This window comes from Lepisosteus platostomus, chromosome 3 (genome assembly GCF_059453375.1).
Source record: "Lepisosteus platostomus isolate fLepPlt1 chromosome 3, fLepPlt1.hap1, whole genome shotgun sequence".
NCBI classification, from domain to species: Eukaryota; Metazoa; Chordata; class Actinopteri; order Semionotiformes; family Lepisosteidae; genus Lepisosteus; species Lepisosteus platostomus.
In genome coordinates this window covers 79739323-79760683 of record NC_142613.1, presented here as the reverse complement: position 1 = coordinate 79760683, position 21361 = coordinate 79739323, and the positions used below count along the sequence as shown (strand labels likewise).

Genomic DNA, 21361 nt, shown 5'->3' with positions numbered 1-21361 from the left:
GCTGTGAGGCAGCAATCCTAACCACTGGAGTTCCATTCTGCCTCGCCTTTTTATTCTATTCTTGTGTCTTGAGAAAATATAAACTATTAATCAACTAATCAATAAATCCATAAAGCAATTACGCAACTACTGTTTATACTCTCTGACCTTCAATCCAAGGGGAACAGTGAATCAATCTAAGACACTGTGATTTATTCACCTGCAAAGCAGATAACAAGTTACTGCTTTCTCTCAGCTTAGTTCTGGTTGAGTCAAGTTCTTGAAGCAGTTTTTCCTGAGCTTCTTTAAGGCTCGATATGTGGCCTTCAGCAGATCCCAGGCCATGCTCACTCTTTTTCACAAGCTCTTGAAGACGAGAAACCTAAGAAAATAAATGAAAAGATTCTGTGAAAATCAAAGGATCATTTCTACCTTTCATTGCATTTCCTCTACAGGTGACAGCTCAAATAATCAAGCAGAAATTCATGAAGCATTTAAAGAATGTCTCCTGAAACAACACCATGAATAGACATGAATGAACAATTCAAACACATTTAATGTTCTCAGTGTATATCAGAAATGCAAAAACAGTCTTTATTGGAATATACTGTATATGGGAAATGTTCAGACTTCATATTGTATAGCTCTATAATAAATATAATAACAAGCTACCGTAAGCACCACACAATCAAGACTATGTGACAAGTCTATTCATGTTTGTAAGATCCAGATGTCTTAGGTGTTTAAAAGCTAATCATTCAGGTCATTTTTAATGTTTCACAGCAGAAAAATATATTTAATGCCTTTAATGTTACATGTATTCAATCCTTAAAAGTCTCGTAATTCTACAGCATGATTAACAAGCATTTCCTCCAAAAAAGAGACTTACAATAAATTTGTGAGAATATGTGAATCTTCTTAAGATGGAAAAGCTCATCTGTACTGTCTAAATCATTAACCTTCATAAATGACACATAGCTGGAAAGCAAAGTATGTTCATAAGATAGGGACAAAAATATCTAAGTTATCAGTTCCAGTTATAATTTCTCCCCATTAAGAAAGCTGGACAGATGGGCTGCTTTTAAGCAGAGGACAACTCACTAGGATCCAGGTGAGCCTCATCCTGAACTAACAACCTTATTAAAAAGTTCATTGAATAACATGTCATGATCGATCAGCTCTGGTTCAGCGCACATGGCAGGGAATTAATGTTATCGCGGAGAGCCTTGCCTCGTGATTGGCTGTGCTGAGCTTGGCTGTCAGCTCTTCCCTAAGGTTTTCCAACTCCTGTCGCAGCCGATGCTTCTGGTCTTCCAGAGACAGTTTTTCCTTCTCAAACTGCTGCTCCATCTCCTGAGATGAAAACAACGTCGCACTATGTGTGAAATGGGCTCTCAAAGAATGAATCAAACGTGCTCCTCAATGGCAAGAATTAGTGGAGCAAAACTCATTGACTTTTCGAAGACAACATTTTTATTACGAATGTTACACTCTATAATATATGGAGCACAATATTTTTACTTTTACTGGCACAGCAAAAAACTGGTATGGTTTCATACATAGATTAAATAAAATTAAAATATGCAATTTATTCAATAACTTAAAGATATTTTCATTCACTATATGTATTTCAAATATATTTATTTCATGTGACCACAAGTATGGTATGAGACACATACCCTGTGAGTCAATTTCAGAGTCTAAGACTGAGCTGACCAAGCTCTTTGTGTAATCATATGAGATAATTTGGTGCAGCCACTGCGGGTGTTCTGACTAATTTATTTCTTCAGCATGTAAAATGCATGCTCAGTTCAATTTAAACCTAGAGATTGACTTGGCTATTTTCAATTTGTTTCTTTATTCTCCTGGTAAAGACCATGACTGTATGTTTTGTCATAATGACATGACTCCAGATTAGTATGGACGCATTTTCATCTACAGTATATAAATAGACAAATGTTTAATGTGAACTTGAGAATTGTTTCTGTTGCTGCCATCACTATCTTCATCATCAGTGAAGTAAGTCGAGTGTCCAGAGGTGGCCAGGATTGCCCAGTTTGTACAGTATCTCCACCATGCTGCCCACTGAAATTGTTTTCTTTGCAATTCATTTCTTTCTCCGCACTTTAACCTTTCCATAACGATGTATCTTAAATAAAAAGGATTCTTTCAAATTTCTACTGGCAAATTTCTGTACTTCCAAGCAAGTTCTCATCTGACATTGTGATCTTGGTGCTGATGAGAGGTTTTCACCTTGCAGTGTAATTTTTGTAATTCTGATAACTGTGGATTTTAACATTTTTACCCCTGACATTTGGAGGTTCTTGATAATTTCACTGATAGTTATTATATGGTTTTCTTTGATATCTTTTTTCTGTCATCAATTAAAGAAAATGCATGTTTTTTTTTGGTTGAACCTGTCTGACTGGTAACTATACTCTTATCTTTTTGTTTCTTTAGTGTATTCCAGGTTGTTGATTTTGGTATACCCTGTTTTTGTACAATGGCTTTTTCTTTTCCTTTTAGCTTCAAAAGAGCCTACGCTTTTACAGAAATTTGTTTGGTCTCTGTTTTGATTTGTGGCTTTAGACTCTTAAATTAGTCCCCATGTATGTAGCAATAAGAGACACCTGTCAGCCAGTTGTAACAATACTTTTGCCCCTTCAAAGTAAAGACATTCAACACTATTAATCATCCAGGTGGATGCTGAACATTGGTGGTGGTGGAGGGGAGTCCCCATTACCTGTAAAGCACTTTGAGTGGAGTGTTCAGAAAAGGCACTATATAAGTGTAAGTAATTATTATTATTATTATTATTATTATTATTATTATTATTATTATTATTAATTTGTTGAATTGACCCAAGAGGTTTGACCTTATTAAAAATAAAATACTAGGGTGTTTTACTTATTAGTTATGTTTTAATGAGAAATTATTTTTACTGACATTCAGTGGAAATCCCAGTTTAGACTTCACTATCCCAATACTTTTGGGAGGTGTATGATACATGTTTTTTCTGCCCTACTTATGAATATATATAATAAATGTTGCTTTATTCTGCTCTACTTAGTACGCTGAATGCTGTGATTCCTTGTCCCAGGGCTGATCCAGTATTCTCTGTCCTAGAGTAGTGGTGGGAATGAGAAAAGCAGCATTAAGCTATAGGGAATACAAACAACTATTCTGGAAATATTATGTGCTTCTAATACATGTCACATAATTTTCTTTGGTTAGGTTACAACACTTGCATTTAAATAGTTTACCCACATGCAACATATTTAGTCACTGTAATGTAGTAATAGTAGTAAAAAGTTGTCATTTATATCTTTTTGTGGGGCACAGCAGAGCTGTATTACCTGACACAGATGAAAAGGTGTAGTCAATAAGTCAAGTTATACAAAAAACTAAATTACTTAAAGCTCATCTGTGTTACTATACTGTTTTGTTTGCCCTCAATAAAACTAATTTCATGACTGTGCATTAGTGCAGTCTGTTTAAGATGTTGACCTTGCTCTCAGCATGAAGGATACAATAATTGTTGATATGAACACTATCATTATCTAAAACTTTTTTCATTCCAATTAAGGAACTATTTTAATCTATTTTGTAAGTCAAACAGCCTCTTTTCTAAATTGTAGTGAATATGATGTTTTCTGCAAAGCACCTGCATCATAAGAACTGCACATGAACTGGATTTAGCTTTCAGCTAAAATTAAATAACAAATTCCTTTATTTTTATAATGATAACCTATAAGATGTACTCAGTGGAATTATAATTAAGAAAGCCTTATGATGTGAAAATAATGTAAAAAGTTTTAAAAAATATTTATAATTTGACATTGGTATTTAATACAGTAGCAGCAGTAGATCCACTCATCTTCCGTTTATATATAATATAAACCCGTTTTCAAATAATATTTAAATTATCAGTATTAACTCTTATCTGTAGGAACACTGAGTATGATCGCATTTTTTGCATTTAAAAATGGAGTTTGAATATGTTAAAAAAGGAGTTTGAATATTTTTTGCATAGTCCATTATTCTTAAATGCATTTTCTAAGCAGCCATAAAAGACTTCAAAAAGAGTTTTGTGCAACAGTGTAGGCACCCTGTTCAAATTGTGTTAAAGTGAATCTCTAAGTGAAAAGAAGCTGACACAAGCTCTGCGTGGCACAAACTTAAACATGACATCTTCCTACAATTCTGATGCACGATTAATATTTATTTACAATTTTGTATATACTCAAAATAATAAAACAGTGAATATGGACCGTGGAAAAGTTGGGGGACTCTGTCAGTCAGTACTTAGTAACACATCCAATGGCAGAACTCACAGCTTCCAAATGTTTCCTGTAGCCATCTTAAAGTCTTTCTATTCTTGCTTGTGGATTTTTTCCCCACTCGTCCTTGCAGAACTCTTCTAGCTCAGAAACATACTTAGGTCTTCTTGCATGCACTGCATGTTGGAGCTCTCCCCACAGATTCTTAATAATATTCAAGGCTGGGACCCGTGAAGGTAAGTCCAAAACCCTAATCTTTAGTTCCTGTAAGTACTCATGGTTGAATTTGAGGTATGTTTTGGATCATTGTCTTTCTGAAATATCCAACCTCTATTCCGCTTCAATTTCTTCTGACTGACTCTGGGACATTACATTACAAAGTTTAATTTTCATTTCACCAGTCCACAGCACTTTTTAGCCAGGGGTAACCAAACTTTTGTATACCACTGTATCTCAAAGCAGCCTGAAAGGTGAAGACTGATAGGTGAAAAAACAACTATTTTGTACAGTACTTCAAAAGTAGTAGTTCATGTAGTGGTAACTGTTGGTACTACTGCTGCTGAACACCCTAAGTTACTCAGTAAAGAAATTAAACATTGTTTATCTTAGAGCCTTAGAAATAAAATGAAATATCCATATGTCCTATGCATATTACTAGATACTGTAATATATTGCCTTAGTGGTAGGACAGGAAAATGATGAATACCTCAGATTATGGACACCAGTCTGAGCCTTTCCATGTAGATAAATGAAGTTAGATAATTGGCTACACAAGCAGGTAAGTCTACAGCCTAAGCTACCCTAGCAAAGCTGAAACTTTATATACTGGGTAACATGTAAGAAATCAATATAATGTACTTAGGGATATATTTAACCACAGATAAATATGTTTTGCAGCAAACAATACATACATTTATAATTTGGTGCATAATGTTTTAGTTTTTTTACAACAATGTTGACTATTGATTTATATTTTTACTAAAAAGTATGTTGAATAGGTTGAAAGGATATGCAAATTAAAAGAAAATAACAGAAGGGGGAGACGGATAAAATTTTACAATTGCAATACATGAAAATCTATACTTGCACAGTCCAGTCTAAAAAGATTAGAAACAAAATCCTTTTCAAACATTGCTGTGACTGATATCACAATAAACCATGACGCACTTCATGGGCACTTAAAAGATCTTCAGCTGCAGGAAGCAGCTGAAATGGAGCCACGTTCACAGATTGCACAGTTCAACTAAACGAAGATAAATGCCTAGAAACAAACCACAAAAAATGCATTGTGGAGATAGTGCATTAAACTCGATGACTTAGGGACTGCCAGAGGTACTCTGGTGAGGTGAAAGCAATTATAAGGTCGGTATTGCCTCAGACAGTAAGGAATAATAGCATGGAAATTCCATAAATGGAATTGTCCTTGCAAAGTGGGAATATTAGATTACTATGAACCCAAAGTGAAACTATCTACCTTTACCTCAATACTTCTTATGTCTATTCAGGCAGACTGGAATGTATTGGCCATTGATTCAGGCATCTTCCTCCTCCTAGAATAAACTTTTGGACTGTGAAAACAGGCCTTTTAATTATTTGAATTCTAAACTCTTTTGACTTATTTTTGTGGATGGACAACCAGCAGCCATATCACCCTGCAACTCACAACTGGCAACCCACTGAAGCTAAGCAGGTGTGACCCTGGTCAGTACCTGGATGGGAGACCTCCTGGGAAAAACTAAGGTGCTGCTGGAAGTGGTGTTAGTGGGGCCAGCAGGGGGCGCTCACCCTGCACTCCATGTGGGTCCTAATACTCCAGTATAGTGACAGGGACACTAAACTGTAAACAGGTGCCGTCTTCTGGATGAGACGTAAAACCAAGGTCCTGACTCTCTGTGGTCATTAAAAATCCCAGGGCGTTTCTCGAAAAGAGAATTGGCCCTTACCAATCACAGCCTCCTAATAATCCCCATCTATGAATTGGGTTCATTCTCTCTGAACCCTCCTTACTGAGCGCTGATGTGTGGTGAGCGTTCTGGCGTACTATGGCTGCCGTCGAATCATCCAGGTGGATGCTGCACATTGGTGGTGGTGGAGGGGGGTCCCCATTACCTGTAAAGTGCTTTGAGTGGAGTGTCCAGAAGAGCACTATATAAGTGTAAGCAATTATTATTACAATTATTATTATTAATCATCTGTTTCCTCACTCCACTTCAATTTTACAATTCTCAGATTTTTACTCCAACACATATTGTACCTAAATAGTAAACATTTTTACAAGCTAAGGTGTTACTCAACGAATTCTGCACAAGAATGGCAGAGAAATGGAACAAGACTTTAAGGAACATGTGGATTTTATGCCCTGAAGGGTTTTAGCAGGGATTAAGTCAGTCGTAAATCTTAGAATTACTACATGTTCATCAGGATACATACACCAGACAAAAAAGGTTTATTTATTTCCATCCAAATGATCCAGTGGTAACCAAAATATCAAAGTGGCAGCTCACAAAATTTGGCTGAAACTGCATATTTAATATTCACTCCCAGAATGTTAACCAATGAAGAAATAATTGCTTTATCCAGCAACACCTAAGCCTGTTACAAGAACTATATACTTTTATTCCCAAATTTCTCCCTTTAAGAAAAATAAATACTTCAATCAATAACAAAGACAAAACAGAAACTAACATGCAGAAGCTACATTTTGAAATGATGGGAAAAAATGAATTCCTGGAAATAAGAGCTCACAATTAGAGAAACAGGCACAGATGTGTACAGAGGCAATAAAAGAAGAATGGATATACTTCAAAATCACAATATTTAAGGCTCAAACTAGATTGAGTTGAAGTCTAGGAAAACACGGCTTTAAAGGTTCAATGGAGAAATTAAGAAAGAAATTTAAAGGAAGAGAGTGCTCTACAAAGTGCATTGAGATTGCAAGATTAAAAAAGAGTCAGTATACCACGTTACAGGTACAACTGAGAGAAGATATTAGAATTAGCAAAGACAGTCCCAAAAAATATTGCAGCAGAGGTTAGAAATCCAAAAAACATGTTTTCAAATGCTGTAACACCAAAGAAACCGTGAACACCGAAGTAAACGTTGACGGACAGTTTACGAATAATACAATCAAAAACAAACAATAAATATGATTATTACACGCAGTGTTTTAGGAAAGGTTGACAATAATGTGTACGAGGTTTCAAAAACCATTAGAATTGAGTCATTGAGCCTAGGCCATTGAGTCATTAAAGAGACTAGGACAGCTTCAAACCCATAAATCACAGGGCCATAATAGTACTTTCCGTGTCATAGAGAAATGAGGGGTATTATTCAAAACCTGGAACTAACAAATGGAACTGTGCCCACATGCAATTATTACCTCAAAGGGATATGCAACAAAATACTTACTTTCATGATCTGAAATGTACTCAAAGTGAATGAGTCCCAATACTTTTGTTCATTTGAAACCACTGGGTAATTGTAATGATTATATGCATGCATGAAATTAACCCCAAACAAACTATTTATATGTTATATAAATATCATATTAATCTCATGATCACAAATACAAATTGCTTTTGACTATAACGTTCGAATATTTCTGGAGGGACTATACATTAGAAATATACAGTAATTAGAAGAATGTTAAGAGTTTTAAGTTATTAATGCAGGACACTGTATTTATAGTTGCTAACTGCCTGTATTGCTCTCTATTTGATCAACATTGTCAATATTACATTTCAGCTATCATTTCAATTGATTGGTTGCCCAGCCTTAACTTTTTATCTTTCTGAATTTCCAATGCAGCTTCTACAGTATTTTTAATTATCCTATATTATTATCATCTACAAACCTGAAAGGTTTACAGACTACATCAGAATCTATATCATTGATACATATTAGGAAAAGCAATATAATAAACTTATTATATTACTCCAGTCTGAAATTTAACCCTTTAAAAAGAAAACAAAATGTGTAGGTATACATGTGGAATTTAAACCAAATTAACTGCTGCATAAGCTTTACAACACGTTAGAAAGACCAGATTACAGAATAAAACTGAAATATGTTCAGTTTGTTCATTATATCACAAAAAGGATATTACAGCCTTAGAAAGAGTTCAAAGAGAAACAGTCGGAATGATTCCTAGTGTGAGGTGATTGTCAACTAAAGATGGAAACTAAAAGAAAAGTTATTTAAGACAGACAATATTAGGAACATCTTAAAAAGAGCTTCTTTGGGTGTCTGGAACAGGCTTCCCTGCCAGCTAGTTAAGACTCAGACTGTAGGCTCATTGAGGAGGAGGACAGAAGAAAATTCACATTCACTCAGGTAACTACCATATGAGGGAAATGGGCACATCTGTCTCCTCCTGTTTGCAGCCTTTTCTTGTTTTCAATGTTCTAATTGATTTAGGCCTCAGATTGAATTCACACTGTTAATCAAGCTGCTAAAAAGTATATTCTGTACCCATACCAGTTTCCTTCATGTTCAGTTTCAGCAGGTAACAGGTCAGAAATACTTACTGCTTGCATTCTTTTCTTTTCCCGGTCAGCTGTATTTTGTGTGGTCTCTAGAATTGCTCGGTGCTTTTTCGATAACTCCTCCAGTGCCCTGGCTTGAGCCTCTTTGAAGTGAGCAGTGTCCTCCTCATACTTGGCACGGATGTTCATCATCTCCTTTTCATAGCTTTGCTTTTCCTCCTTTAATGCCTGTATTGTGAAGAGAAGGAACACTTAACTTAACATTCACCGAGTAACAGAAGCAAAGGATGGGTTTCTGTTACCTTACCAGCCATTTGCTGAATCCAATTCATATTTTTTATACAGGTTCGAATATATAGCTGTGTGCAAAGGAACAGGTCAAAGTTAATTCAATGCTGAAAGGAAAAGAAACACTTTTGACTTTCCCTCTCCACCTCACACCTGAAGAAAACCAGAATCTTTCAGCATGGAATAAAATTTTACCTTTTCAATTTTTTAACAGTAAACAACATTTTCAAAATAATGGCCACATAAGAGCAGACATTAATCTTGTCCAATAATTTCACCAACTACAGGAAATGATCACTCATCATAAACAACAGCATATCTTGAATTTGACTATAAGGCTTTTATAACCTGATATAGATTATATTTAATACATATTTTATGGTTTTTTATTTTGATTAAAATATTTTTCAGACCTATCTGATATTGACAAATATGGAAGTATACACTTTACTTCCATCTCACAAGATTTGTTTTTAATTTCACAAACACATTTTACACAACTTAAAGAAATGTGCGGTGTACTGATCCCAGCCCAACAGGAACAGCATAAGTAACAGCAGATACAATTAAAGTTAGAACAAATGGATTTTTTATGTTGCATTTGCAATTTACTATGCCGCTTGTTATACTGACATAGAGATGGCAACGGCAAATGAACAAAAGTCAAGTTTATACCAGTGAAAGCTGGTTTCCTCAGAATTATGCTTTCCAAAACGTTTCTTTTCATTTAAAGCTAGAAGCTATGCTCAATAGCAATATTATGAAAACTGCAGTGACCATGAATGATCAAGTCATCTCCAAATCTCCTGTGCTTGCAGCAATTTTCAGCTGTATTAGCTTCATGGGCTGTAAGGGAATTGTTCTATAACATCACTGTCTGCAGAAAACATTACTGTGTGCTACATACAGTAATGTGTCACTGCAGCTTTTGGTTTCAATGTTACGTTAATGTCAAATGAAACCTTTCCTCCTGACCCTTTGGCAAGCTGTTTGTGTGTTGAATTTCATAGAAAACGTTTTATAGGATTCAACCAATTACACATCCTAACAATGGCAATCTTTTGCTTATCTTTTCCTTGTCACTTTAATGTACCTTAACCCAAACCCCAAACCGAACCCTATTCTTTTCCCTAGCTCATCCCTACACACAAGCCAACAATTAGACGTACTTATGAAACTCGACTTACTTTAATCAACTCTAATTTTACCAGCTCAACAATCCAACTCTAAGACAAAAAAGAATCTGTTTAGAACTCTTCCTCATTATAAAACCTTTGCAGGTGTACTGATTAAACAGATCCCTAGATTTCACAAACTGCAAGGGGACCTAGAGTGAGGCAGGAGGAGCTGTGTCGAGCTGCCCAAGCGTCTGGCTGCTCTGGAGCTGCAGCAACGCACCAGCAGGGTGAAGACTAGACTAGAACACTTTTCAAGGCTTATTCTTGAATAGCTTCACTACTGGCAGCAACAGAAAAGAAAAACAAGACAACAGAATGTTCCTATAATTTTACTATTAAAAACTTGTGTGTTTTTTAATGATTATTTTTTAAAATAAATATGTATTTACTGAAATGTTATTACTGAAATACAAGGACAGAATTAAAAAAAATATTTAGTAAGAGAGATGGCAAAACTAGTAAGTTATATCTAAAATATATTTCCAATATTTTACTGAAACCATTTCACTCCTTGGTTATTACTTGATTATTAATTTATAGAGGGAAAATATTTCATGGGAAATCAAAAATGTAAACATAGAAAATGCATTAATAAACCAGTATACAGAACATCTACAATGATTATAAAATGCTTATAAAAAATAAAATATAAACAGTTCAATTTAATACCTTTTGTTATTCTTCTCAATATATACTCAGGAGCTGCATTTGTTCCTTTAAAAGATAATCAATTGTGTTCCATACAAAGTCTGATGCAATAAAAATATACAGTATTTAACGCACTGGATAAAACTAAGAAATTACACTAAGTTACAAAAACTGTAGTACATTACAGGTCTGACTTTAATATTTCCTCCAGTTAAGCATGAAATGTTGAAAGTCCCTAAAGGATTTATAGTACAGTGTGTAGTAGTCATGTTGAGCACTTCCATAATGCAATATTCACCTCACAGCAGAGCATAACAATGCACTTAAAATAATTGTATTCCATTTTCAGCAGCTACCTTCTCCAGGGAGAGAATCTGTTGCTTCTGTCGCTCATCCAGAGCCTGTGTTTTATTCTGTAACACGGTCCTCTCCTCGTCCAGACGGACCACCTTGTCTTTCAGTCTGGACTTCTCAGACTCCAGATCCCTTATCGCAGCTTCGTGAGTCATTTGTGTAGCCTGAAGAGTTCCAATGTGGCCTGCAGAAAATTGGAAACATCCACTAAAAGCTAAAATATACATATGAAATATATATATATATGCCCAGACATACTATAATTCAGCCTGGATTATTTTAAGCTAAAATTTCCTTAATTTTAAATTCTAGTATTAATTACTTTAAGTTTGTTTTCGTAAATGTAATGTAAAGCCAAAAACCCTAACCATTAAAACTGCTGAAATTCAACAATTAACATAGTAGAAAGAGTGAATAAACTGAAAATTAAACACTAAACAAATAAGCAGAAAATAAAGTTCCTTGATCTATACATTTAGCATCTGAGAGGCCAAGATTCCTTTCCCCTTCAAGAATTTATAGGCATGTTTCACAGATTATGATTAGTAATAGTATCAGACTCATTTGCTTAAAAATATGATGCAGGGTTCCAAGATTAATATTATTCAGAATTGGTGTACCCTAAAGAAACATACTGAGTAATCTCCTGTTTTCTACTGATACGGCTGTACAATGCACTTGTTTTAATTAGAACTATTCTGTACCACAGCAACAAAGGCAGGTCCATGAGGCTATCTAAACCATCTGAAATTTTCTAATATAAATTGGACATACTTTATGGAGCAATTTCTTCTAGTTCCACTATTACAATCAACCCAGGGTATTTCATACCTTTAGGGACCTATTTGAAAGGAGGCAATGTAAAGATTCACCTGTGACAATGTGTAAAAAGAAAGGAAAAATCCCCTGAAAAAATTTCCCCTGAAATCACCTATAAAATGTATTTACAATGTGTGAACCAGAGGACCTGACACACACTATGACATGCTATCTGTTGTATGTGATCTAATCATTGTTGAAAACCTAGACCATAGCTAAACCATTCAAAGCACTACATTGCTGAAACAATATACAAATTCTCTAATTATATACACCATACAGTATCTACCATGCAGCACGTAAATATCCAATCTGATAGCCTCAAATATAATAATAATAGCTTACACTTATATAGCGCTTTTCTGGACACTCCACTCAAAGCGCTTTACAGTTAATGGGGTCTCCCCTCCACCACCACCAATGTGCAGCATCCACCTGGATGATGCGACGGCAGCCATAGTGCGCCAGAACACTCACCACACATCAGCTATTAGTGGGGAGGAGAGCAGAGAGTAATGAAGCCAATTCATAGATGGGGATTATTAGGAGGCCAATGGGAAATTTGGCCAGGAGGCCGGGGTTACACCCCTACTCTTTTCGAGAAACGCCCTGGGATTTTTAATGACCACAGAGAGTCAGGACCTCGGTTTTACGTCTCATCCGAAGGACGGCACCTGTTTACAGTATAGTGTCCCCATCACTATACTGGGGCATTAGGACCCACGTGGACCACAGGGTGAGCGCCCCCTGCTGGCCCCACTAACACCTCTTCCAGCAGCAACCTTAGTTTTTCCCAGGAGGTCTCCCATCCAGGTACTGACCAGGCTCACACCTGCTTAGCTTCAATGGGCTGCCAGTTGTGAGTTGCAGGGTGATATGGCTGCTGGCTGTATAAATATAAACATCTACACTACTGTGTACAAGCTCATGTGCTCTTAGAGTTTCATTGAACTCTTATATAAGTATTGATGTTAGGCATCAGTGAAAATCAGATCTGGCAAACTTGGCCTGCCTTTTAACATGTTACTAGACATGCAAACTGTGCTTCATTAATACTGTATGTACTGGTGTGCTTCAGTTTCCTTGGATTTTTATATTGATGAGTTTTTCAGCAATCATTAATTTTAATTTTCTATCAACGTGAAAGTCAAGTGAAAACAGACCACTCTATTATTATTTATCTATCTAGTATTATTTTCTTTAAAACTATTTTAAACAAAATTCGCAAACTCTGGCCTATTTCCAGTATGTGTAACATTCACACTGCCACTGCTGGATGTTGTGAATAACCTTTACTTCTATTATTTTATTTTCACTTCCACACAACTGAAGACACATGTCCTTCCACGAGGCAGGTGTGCAGCAAGGCCAAGCGCCAGTCCCTGCCTGAGGGTTTATTCTTCATCAGGGGTGACAAGGCATGAAAGAGCTGGCAGCTGTACCCAGCTGTGCCATACAGTGGTTCAGCCAGGTAATATGGCGGCTTGGAGGCTGGGCCGTCTGCACCACTCAGACTGCCACAGCAGGACACAGAGAGAAGAGAATGAAAATGTGCACAATGAAAGCCACAATGTCTTTTTTCAGTTCCCATGAAAGATATGTACTGCACTATTGTGGTATTTTAGATGGCGACCCTACTAAAATAGTTCTATTCTAACACTTATTCTATTTAACAAAAAAGTAAATAGGAATAAAACATAAGAAACAATGGACTTTGTCTGCATTATTCCCCAGTGAATAATGAATAATAAGCATACTGTACACACTTGCACTGTATCTTTTGTGCTCTTGCAGCAGTGGAAATCTTGCCTCCACATGCGGACTGCATGTAAACCCTCCCGCTGCTTATACTCACACTATGAATCCTAGTAAGCGTTCTTCTTGGGCTTATTATTATCAGAGAAACAAGAACAACAAAAACAACTACAATAATAGCAATAGTACTAATAGTACTGATGATGAAGCAACAGAAGAATAAGGTTCCTACTGGCTTTCAGGAGAATCTCGGTGGCCTGCTGCTGCACGCGGTCACGAGTGGCCTCCAGCTCACACTCGGTCTCCTTCTGTCTGATCATCAGAATCTCTGCATCCTGTGTGACCTCTTCAAGTTGTTTCTGGAGATCCTGAAATAGTGCATCCACATGTACTGTACTGAAAGTTCATCTTTCACCAAAATAAAGAGCAGTTCTTCAAGCTTTAATGCAAGCGTGTTGGAGTCTGAACATTAAAACTTCAGTGAATGTTGATAATATTTCTGTCTTCAGAAAGAAGAATAAGATGTCAAATAAGAGGAGGTAGTTCTGCCCATTTTTCTTCCAAAGGATAATCAAAGGCATATGAACCTTTTGTCTGCCATATTCTGATGCATTAGTAGTGTTCCTGAGTCATCACTACTACAAACCATTATGTTTAATTATTGCCATGCAGAAGATTTTAAATTTTTACATTTAAAATTTAAATGACTAATTGATGATCTAACTTTCAGCACACAGCAGGTCAAAATATGGAAAGAAGGTAAGCTGTCAAGCATTTTAATGAGTAAGTGCAATCCATGCAACGCAGAAGGCATGTTATTGCCAGACAGATTTCTGACTGTTGTTAAAAAATGTGTATCATTGCAGTTCAGATATGCAGTTCCTCTTCAACAAAGAGAGATATATTAATGTTATTTATGAGCAATGGAAAAGTAGATAGGCTACTTCTTCATAATAAATATACAGTATCTGTAGGTTATTGCAGAGGAGAGATTTCATAGTGAAGAAACCAACAGAAACTAGTCAAGATCTAGATCTATAGTATAGTCCTCTATATACTTAGTTTATTTATATTGCAAAAATATGTTTTAGTAGTAATAGAGACATATATAAAGATTTATTCTGTTTTCTAGGCCTATAAATCATCTTATATTATATATAATTTCACATTTTTACTACTACTCTTTTGGAATCCTCCCTGCATTGCCCAGGTGGAGCTCAGTGCTGGAGGACTATGTAAGAGGTTACGGGAGATTAAGAAGATTGTCTGTTGAAGACCCCATTAGGGTCTATAACATCAAAACCCAAAGCAGAGAGATAGCAAATGAGTGCACGACCAGACCCAACTATAAAAGAGGAAATGAGAACCAGCTTCCATCCTAATAACAATCTGTTAGACATCAGCTCTGTTCAGACACCAGCTCACTCAAGATGTGTTCATTTGTTCATATCTGAGAATAACTTTATTGTTTTGTTTTTCTTTGAAGCTTCATTTAATTCTTGTAAATCATATTTAGTTACGTGATATCCATTAAAGCCTTCACTATGTCACTGACTTCTATATTTCTGACTTACAATAACATAGATATTTCAGGACCATTTTTTAATTATGGTATAACATTTTCAAAATGGACTACTGAATACAATAGTAACCAATGTTTGAGATAAAAATATTAAATTATCATGAACCTCATTTGTAAAATTCTAATTTCAAATCTAATTCTGGGGTTTTGTGCACAAACCTGTATTAACATCTAAGAAGAGTTAAATGAAGGATTATATATTAATTTTCATCCAAATGAACATATTAATTAATTCATCCAAATCTCAAAATGATTAACATTAAATTCACATAAAATACCTTTAAATCCTGGGTAAGGACACGGTGTAGTTTTAAAAAAGACAGGTATAGCAATTAAAAGGTGGTTGGGATTATAATCAAGGTTTTAAAGGTTTTAAAGTGAAAAGAAAACTACTCTCAGATTAATATAAACAATGAACTAATAAATATAAAACTATGCCAAAATAATTATTTTCCGTATGCAATTCCTTAAAACGTTTTGAGTGAGAAAAAATACACTAAGACATACAGTAACATACAAAAACACACAACACACTGGTATTGTTTTCCTCGTTGCGAGACGTCTTGGCTATGTCCTGCTGTGAAGCCAGTTACGACATTGAAATCAAAGAATTGAAAACAGCCGGGCACAGTGACAGATTGCCATACCTTAATATTGTTCTCAGCTGTGTTCAGAGAGCTCTGCAGCTTCTGAGATTTCTCTCTCGTCTCACGGGCCTCCTCCTGTACCCTCTGCAGCTCAGCGCGCAGCTTGCCCAAGGTCTTCTGAAGAGCAGCTTCCTGCGCGTGGAACTCCTTCCGCAGCTCGGCCTCAGTCTTCTTCCAGGCCAGCAGGTTCTCAGCTGTCAGCTGCTGAGTCCTCTTCATGGCATCCAGCTCCCGCTCGTAGAAGGCTTGGGCTTTGTTCAGCTTGGCCTCGTACTCCTCCACCAGCCTCTTCTTGTCCTGCTTCAGCTCCTCCACCCGTTCAGACAGGGAATCCACCTCGGCCTTGTGCAGCTGGCTCAGCTTCTCCTGGTCTTTGCTGTAGTTGGCGTTCTGGCTCTGGTGGCTGCGGAGCAGCTCCTGGATCTCCTGGCGGTGGGCCGCCCTCAGATCCTCCAGCGCCTGGCGCTTCTCCTGCTCAAACTGGGCTTGCACCTGCGCAAAGGAGCGCAGCTTCTCCTCAAAGTTTCGCCGCATCTCCTCCACTTCCCGGGACATAGTGACCACCCTCTGCGTGTGCTGGGCCTCCGTGCACAGCTGCATGTCCTCCACCCTCTGCCGGTAGGTCTCGAACTCGGCCAGGGCCTGGCGCTTCATGCGCTCGTGCAGCTCCATGGATTCCTCTAGGGACTGGATGCGGCGCTTGAGGTCCATTTCATCACTGATTTTGCTCTTGTACTGCAGGATCTTCTCACGAGTCTCTGACAAGATCTGCTGCACCTCCTCCTCGTGGGCTTCCTTGAGTGTCTGGATGGCAGCTTCGTGCTCGTCATTCTTGGTGTTCAGAGCATAGATCACCTAGGACAAAGGAGCCATGACAACTTCGTAAAAATAATTATGATTACAACAAGAGAAAGCATGTGAGACAGCATGTGTTTAGCTCCATTTTAAGCATAATTATGTTACAAAATGCATTATTATATAACACTTTAGAGAGATTTATTTTGCATATGTAAAATCATATATACTAAAAAGGAAAACAAACACTTCAATCAGAAACACATGGATATCTGTAAGGTGATAAAGTTGGTTCAGACTCTACAGTACATTAGTGAAATTAAGTGCAATAACCACATGGTTATAGGAATGCATTTCAAATGTTTTAAAAAAACAAAGTTTTCTCAATAACTTTTTACAAAAATATTATCTCTTTACTTTAACTTCCTTAGACCTGGCATGTCAGTAGAAATTATTGAAATCTCAAAGTCAGCCAGAGCCCATCTGAAATTATACTCAATAGAACAATACTGGCGTGTAATAGTGGGCAGGGCTAGGTAACTTGCAATGTACTGTAGCTGTATGTGAGGGCGTTCTTTCTGCCTGGTTTAATAATCCCTGGAGATTCTCCTGGCCTATTCCAACACGCAGCTCGGGCACTAGCCTACAACATGCATGCTCTCTCTCCAAGTGAACTAAAGATTGTTTGTCCCCAGACTGCAGCTCCAGTCTCCAAAGTGAGGGTTTTTCACATTCATTGACTCTTCTGTCCTTTCCTGCATCTACTGATTGTCCACCTTTCCATTTTCCTTTGGCTATAATGTCTGCTGGATTTGATACCAGCCAACTCCATTCATTATTGGCATTTCCAGGTGCAGAAGCGGGATTCCCCACTGGACTTGTCAAAATGCCAAGACTTGGAGAGAGACGAGAATGCCTCTTCATGTATGTATTCTGTTTTATCACTAGTTTTTTACTATTGTTATATAATCATAATTTTGAAAACATTTTGCTAATTCAACACCTGGATATAAATCTACACGTGTAATCTGATATCCAGTCTAAATATTATTTTAAAACATTTTCATCAGGTATGGTTCTTTGTGGCAACTTATCTCTAATTCACAATATTTTCAGCAAATACAACAACCCCTGGAGCCAGCAGCCATATCACCCTGCAGCTCTCAACTGGAAGCCCACTGAAGCTCAGCAGGGTTGAGCCTGGTCAGTACCTGGATGGGAGACTCCTGGGAAGCTATGGTTGCTGCTGGAAGTGGTGCTAGTGGGACCAGTGGAGGGCGCTCACCCTGTGGTCTGTGTGGGTCTTAATGCCCCGGGATAGTGGCGGGCAGAGTACTGCAGTGGGCGCCGTCTTTCGGATGAGATGTTAAACTGAGGCCCTGAATCTCAGTTGTCATTAAAGATCCCCGGGCATTTCTCAATAAGAATAGGGAATTATCTCGGTGTCCGGGCCAACTTTCCCCCCTCTGCCTTTACTGTGGCCTCCAAACTGTCCCCATGTATGACTGGCTTGCACTGGCCCTGCGATGGACTGGCGCCCTGTCCAGGGTGTACCCTGCCTTGCGCTTGAATAACTTTCTTAGCATGAGAGATTTGGTGATGCATTTGAGAGTATGGCTATGGCACGCAATAAGGATTCTGTTTTTTTCTATGGATCAGCAGACCATAGAATGAAGCACACGTTTATTTCTCTAGATAGCTAAAGGTTCTATATGCTCCTTTTCTATTATCCAAGCAGTCAGGTAATATAAAAATGAAGATGCAGCATTGTGACAAGAACCAGATTTGTTTACATGAGCAATAGGGTACATGCCTTCAGTAACATATAGTAAATATATACTGCGAATTTTTAATGAAAATCAGATTAGTTCATAATAAATACCAATTAGTGCAGCGCAGTGATAGCATTGCTGCCTTGAAGCACTGGAGCTCTGGCTCCTATTCCTTGAGTGCTTTCTGTGTCTGTATGTTCTCTCTGTGTTCATGTGGGTTTCCTCCAGGTGCTCCAGTTTCCTCCCACAGTCCCGAGACATGCTGGTGGGTTAACTGGCTTCTGGGAAAACTGGGCCTGGTGTGAGTGTGTGAGTACATGTGTCTCTGTTTGTGTCTGTGTCTATTTGTGCCCTGTGATTGACTGGCATCCCATCCAGGGTGTACCCTGCCTTGAGCCTGTTGCTTGCTGGGATAGACTCTGGCTCCCTCGCAACCCTCTATTGGATAAAGTGGTTAGAAAATGGAAGGATGGACATACTAAATACTATATGTGAAACAAAAAATAAAAATCGACTCTCCTTGCATCCAGTGGAATTCCAGAACATGACATATACATTTGAAGATTTTCTCACTTTAGTATTTTCATTTTTAAACTGCAGTTAAGTACAGCAGCTACTGCTTCTTTAAAAGCTGAATGACCAGGTAACAACAAGATTTTCAGAGAGAGAAGTAGAAGTAGAAAATGTAAAACTCTGAATATTGAATTAACTTCTTGTACTGAGTCTCCAATATGGGTTTAAAAAGCAAATGTACTGAGAAGAAATTCACTTGGGTATATAATACAATTTCAGCTAATAAACGATGCATACTAAATTCATCAGAAACACAGGTCATAAACATGATTTTACTGTTTAACAGCCACATTATAAAGCAGGTTAGAAAAACAGCTTAAGTGTTCAACGTTCTTAATTTTCAATTTATATAACATATAAAAGAAAAAAGAAAAATGAAACATAAAATTACTTCCTGACTTAACATTTTTTGTAAAGTTGCACTATATTGCCGATAGCTTATATTTTATATAATTAAACAGTAAATGACACAAGAGAACCAGGTTCTTATCAAACCTAATGTATGAGATGAACTGTAATGTATACATAGTAGCACAATGTTCTACTAATCCTACAATAATTAATAATAATAATAATTGCTTACACTTATATAGCGCTTTTTCTGGACACTCCACTCAAAGCGCTTTACAGGTAATGGGGACTCCCCTCCACCACCACCAATGTGCAGCCCCACCTGGATGATGCGACGGCAGCCATAGTGCACCAGAACGCTCCCCACACATCAGCTATCAGTGGGGAGGAGAACAGAGTAATGAAGCCAATTCATAGATGGGGATTATTAGGAGGCCATGATTGGTAAGGGCCAATGGGAAATTTGGCCAGGACGCCGGGGTTACACCCCTAGTCTTTTCGAGAAACGCCCTGGGATATTTAATGACTACAGACAGTCAGGACCTCGGTTTTACGTCTCATCTGAAGGACGGCGCCTGTTTACAGAATAGTGTCCCCGTCACTATACTGGGACATTAGGACCCACATGGACCGCAGGGTGAGCGCCCCCTGCTGGCCCCACTAACACCTCTTCCAGCAGCAACCTTAGTTTTTCCCAGGAGGTCTCCCATCCAGGTACTGACCAGGCTCACACCTGCTTAGCTTCAGTGGGCTGCCAGTTGTGAGTTGCAGAGTGATGTGGCTGCTGGCCACATTGGATGAAGGAGACACACTATTGAAAGTGAACAGTATTAATTGGAAGTGTAGCATTGACCTGTGTAATATGGGGTAGCCAGCAGCCTCACTCCACAAAAGAGAAGTGAAGGAAGAGAATTTTCTCCATCAACTGAATTAAGGCGGAACTTTAGGGAGGGCAGATTTTTCAAGGCCGGTGTGGGATTTTGTACTTACATAGCAAAACATCAATACCGCACCACTTTCAACCACTTTCAACAGTCTCTACAGTGTGTGTGAAAGAATGCATGTGCTTGTTAAGCAATGACTCTATGAGCCTCTTGAGGATAGGCAACATACCCCATACATACAGTTTGAACATAATAGATGAACACAGATCTAGGAAGGGAACAAAATGTAAACTGCCTCAAATTAAAGGTACTGTCAAACACAAGAAATAGTATTGCTGCTCCTCGATTAATCATAGAAGATAAGAAATACAATGTGTATAAACACACTGCAATTGCAAGTGATGCAATTAAACATTTTCAGCAATAAAGCAATGTGCTACTTTATACAATTACCACGAAAGCAAGCACGCAAACGGCTTGGCACAGACTGTCAGAGGCGGTACACACAGCCCATCGGGATATTTCTCCATTCCTTCTCTAAAGCAGCTATTAGATCAGCAACACTAAATGGCAGCATTTCACAAAGCTTTATACAACTACAAAAATCATCCCACATCTGTTTGATTGCAATTCAATCTAGTGATGCATTAGCTGTATGATATTGATCCCAGATTGAAGTAGAAAGCTTCAAGTAAACTTTGTCATTCTTGGGCTGAAAAAAGGAGGGATTCCCTTGACATCAATGTTGCTGCACCAACAAGTGCAACAGAGGTCTCAAAACTTTGTCATTACAACACTGCATTTCAGTTGCCATTAAAACAACTGTAATACAGACTAAATTCTGCTGAGACCAACACATTCTGCCTTTATCATTTAAGACCCAGAAGAGGCTTTCATCTTAAACAGTTCAGGTGGGGAGCTGCATCAGCATGCATAGGCTGCAAAGGAACCAGTAATAGGTTTATTCCATGC

At 37.7% G+C, this 21361-nt stretch overlaps 1 protein-coding gene across 4 annotated transcripts in view; it reads right to left on the bottom strand.

The window, feature by feature from the left end:
• The window catches only part of fam184ab (family with sequence similarity 184 member Ab), a 142277-nt gene that overhangs the window by 61239 nt on the left and 59677 nt on the right, over positions 1-21361 (bottom strand). For all 4 annotated transcript variants that reach the window (XM_088627020.1, XM_088627018.1, XM_088627021.1 and 1 more), the window contains exons 2-7: positions 16015-16869; positions 14018-14153; positions 11214-11395; positions 8786-8971; positions 1210-1332; positions 200-361 (exon numbers count right to left, since the gene is read on the bottom strand). In XM_088627020.1, coding sequence (XP_088483146.1) covers positions 200-361; positions 1210-1332; positions 8786-8971; positions 11214-11395; positions 14018-14153; positions 16015-16869 — 1644 coding nt within the window. The remainder of the gene's footprint in view (positions 1-199; positions 362-1209; positions 1333-8785; positions 8972-11213; positions 11396-14017; positions 14154-16014; positions 16870-21361) is intronic.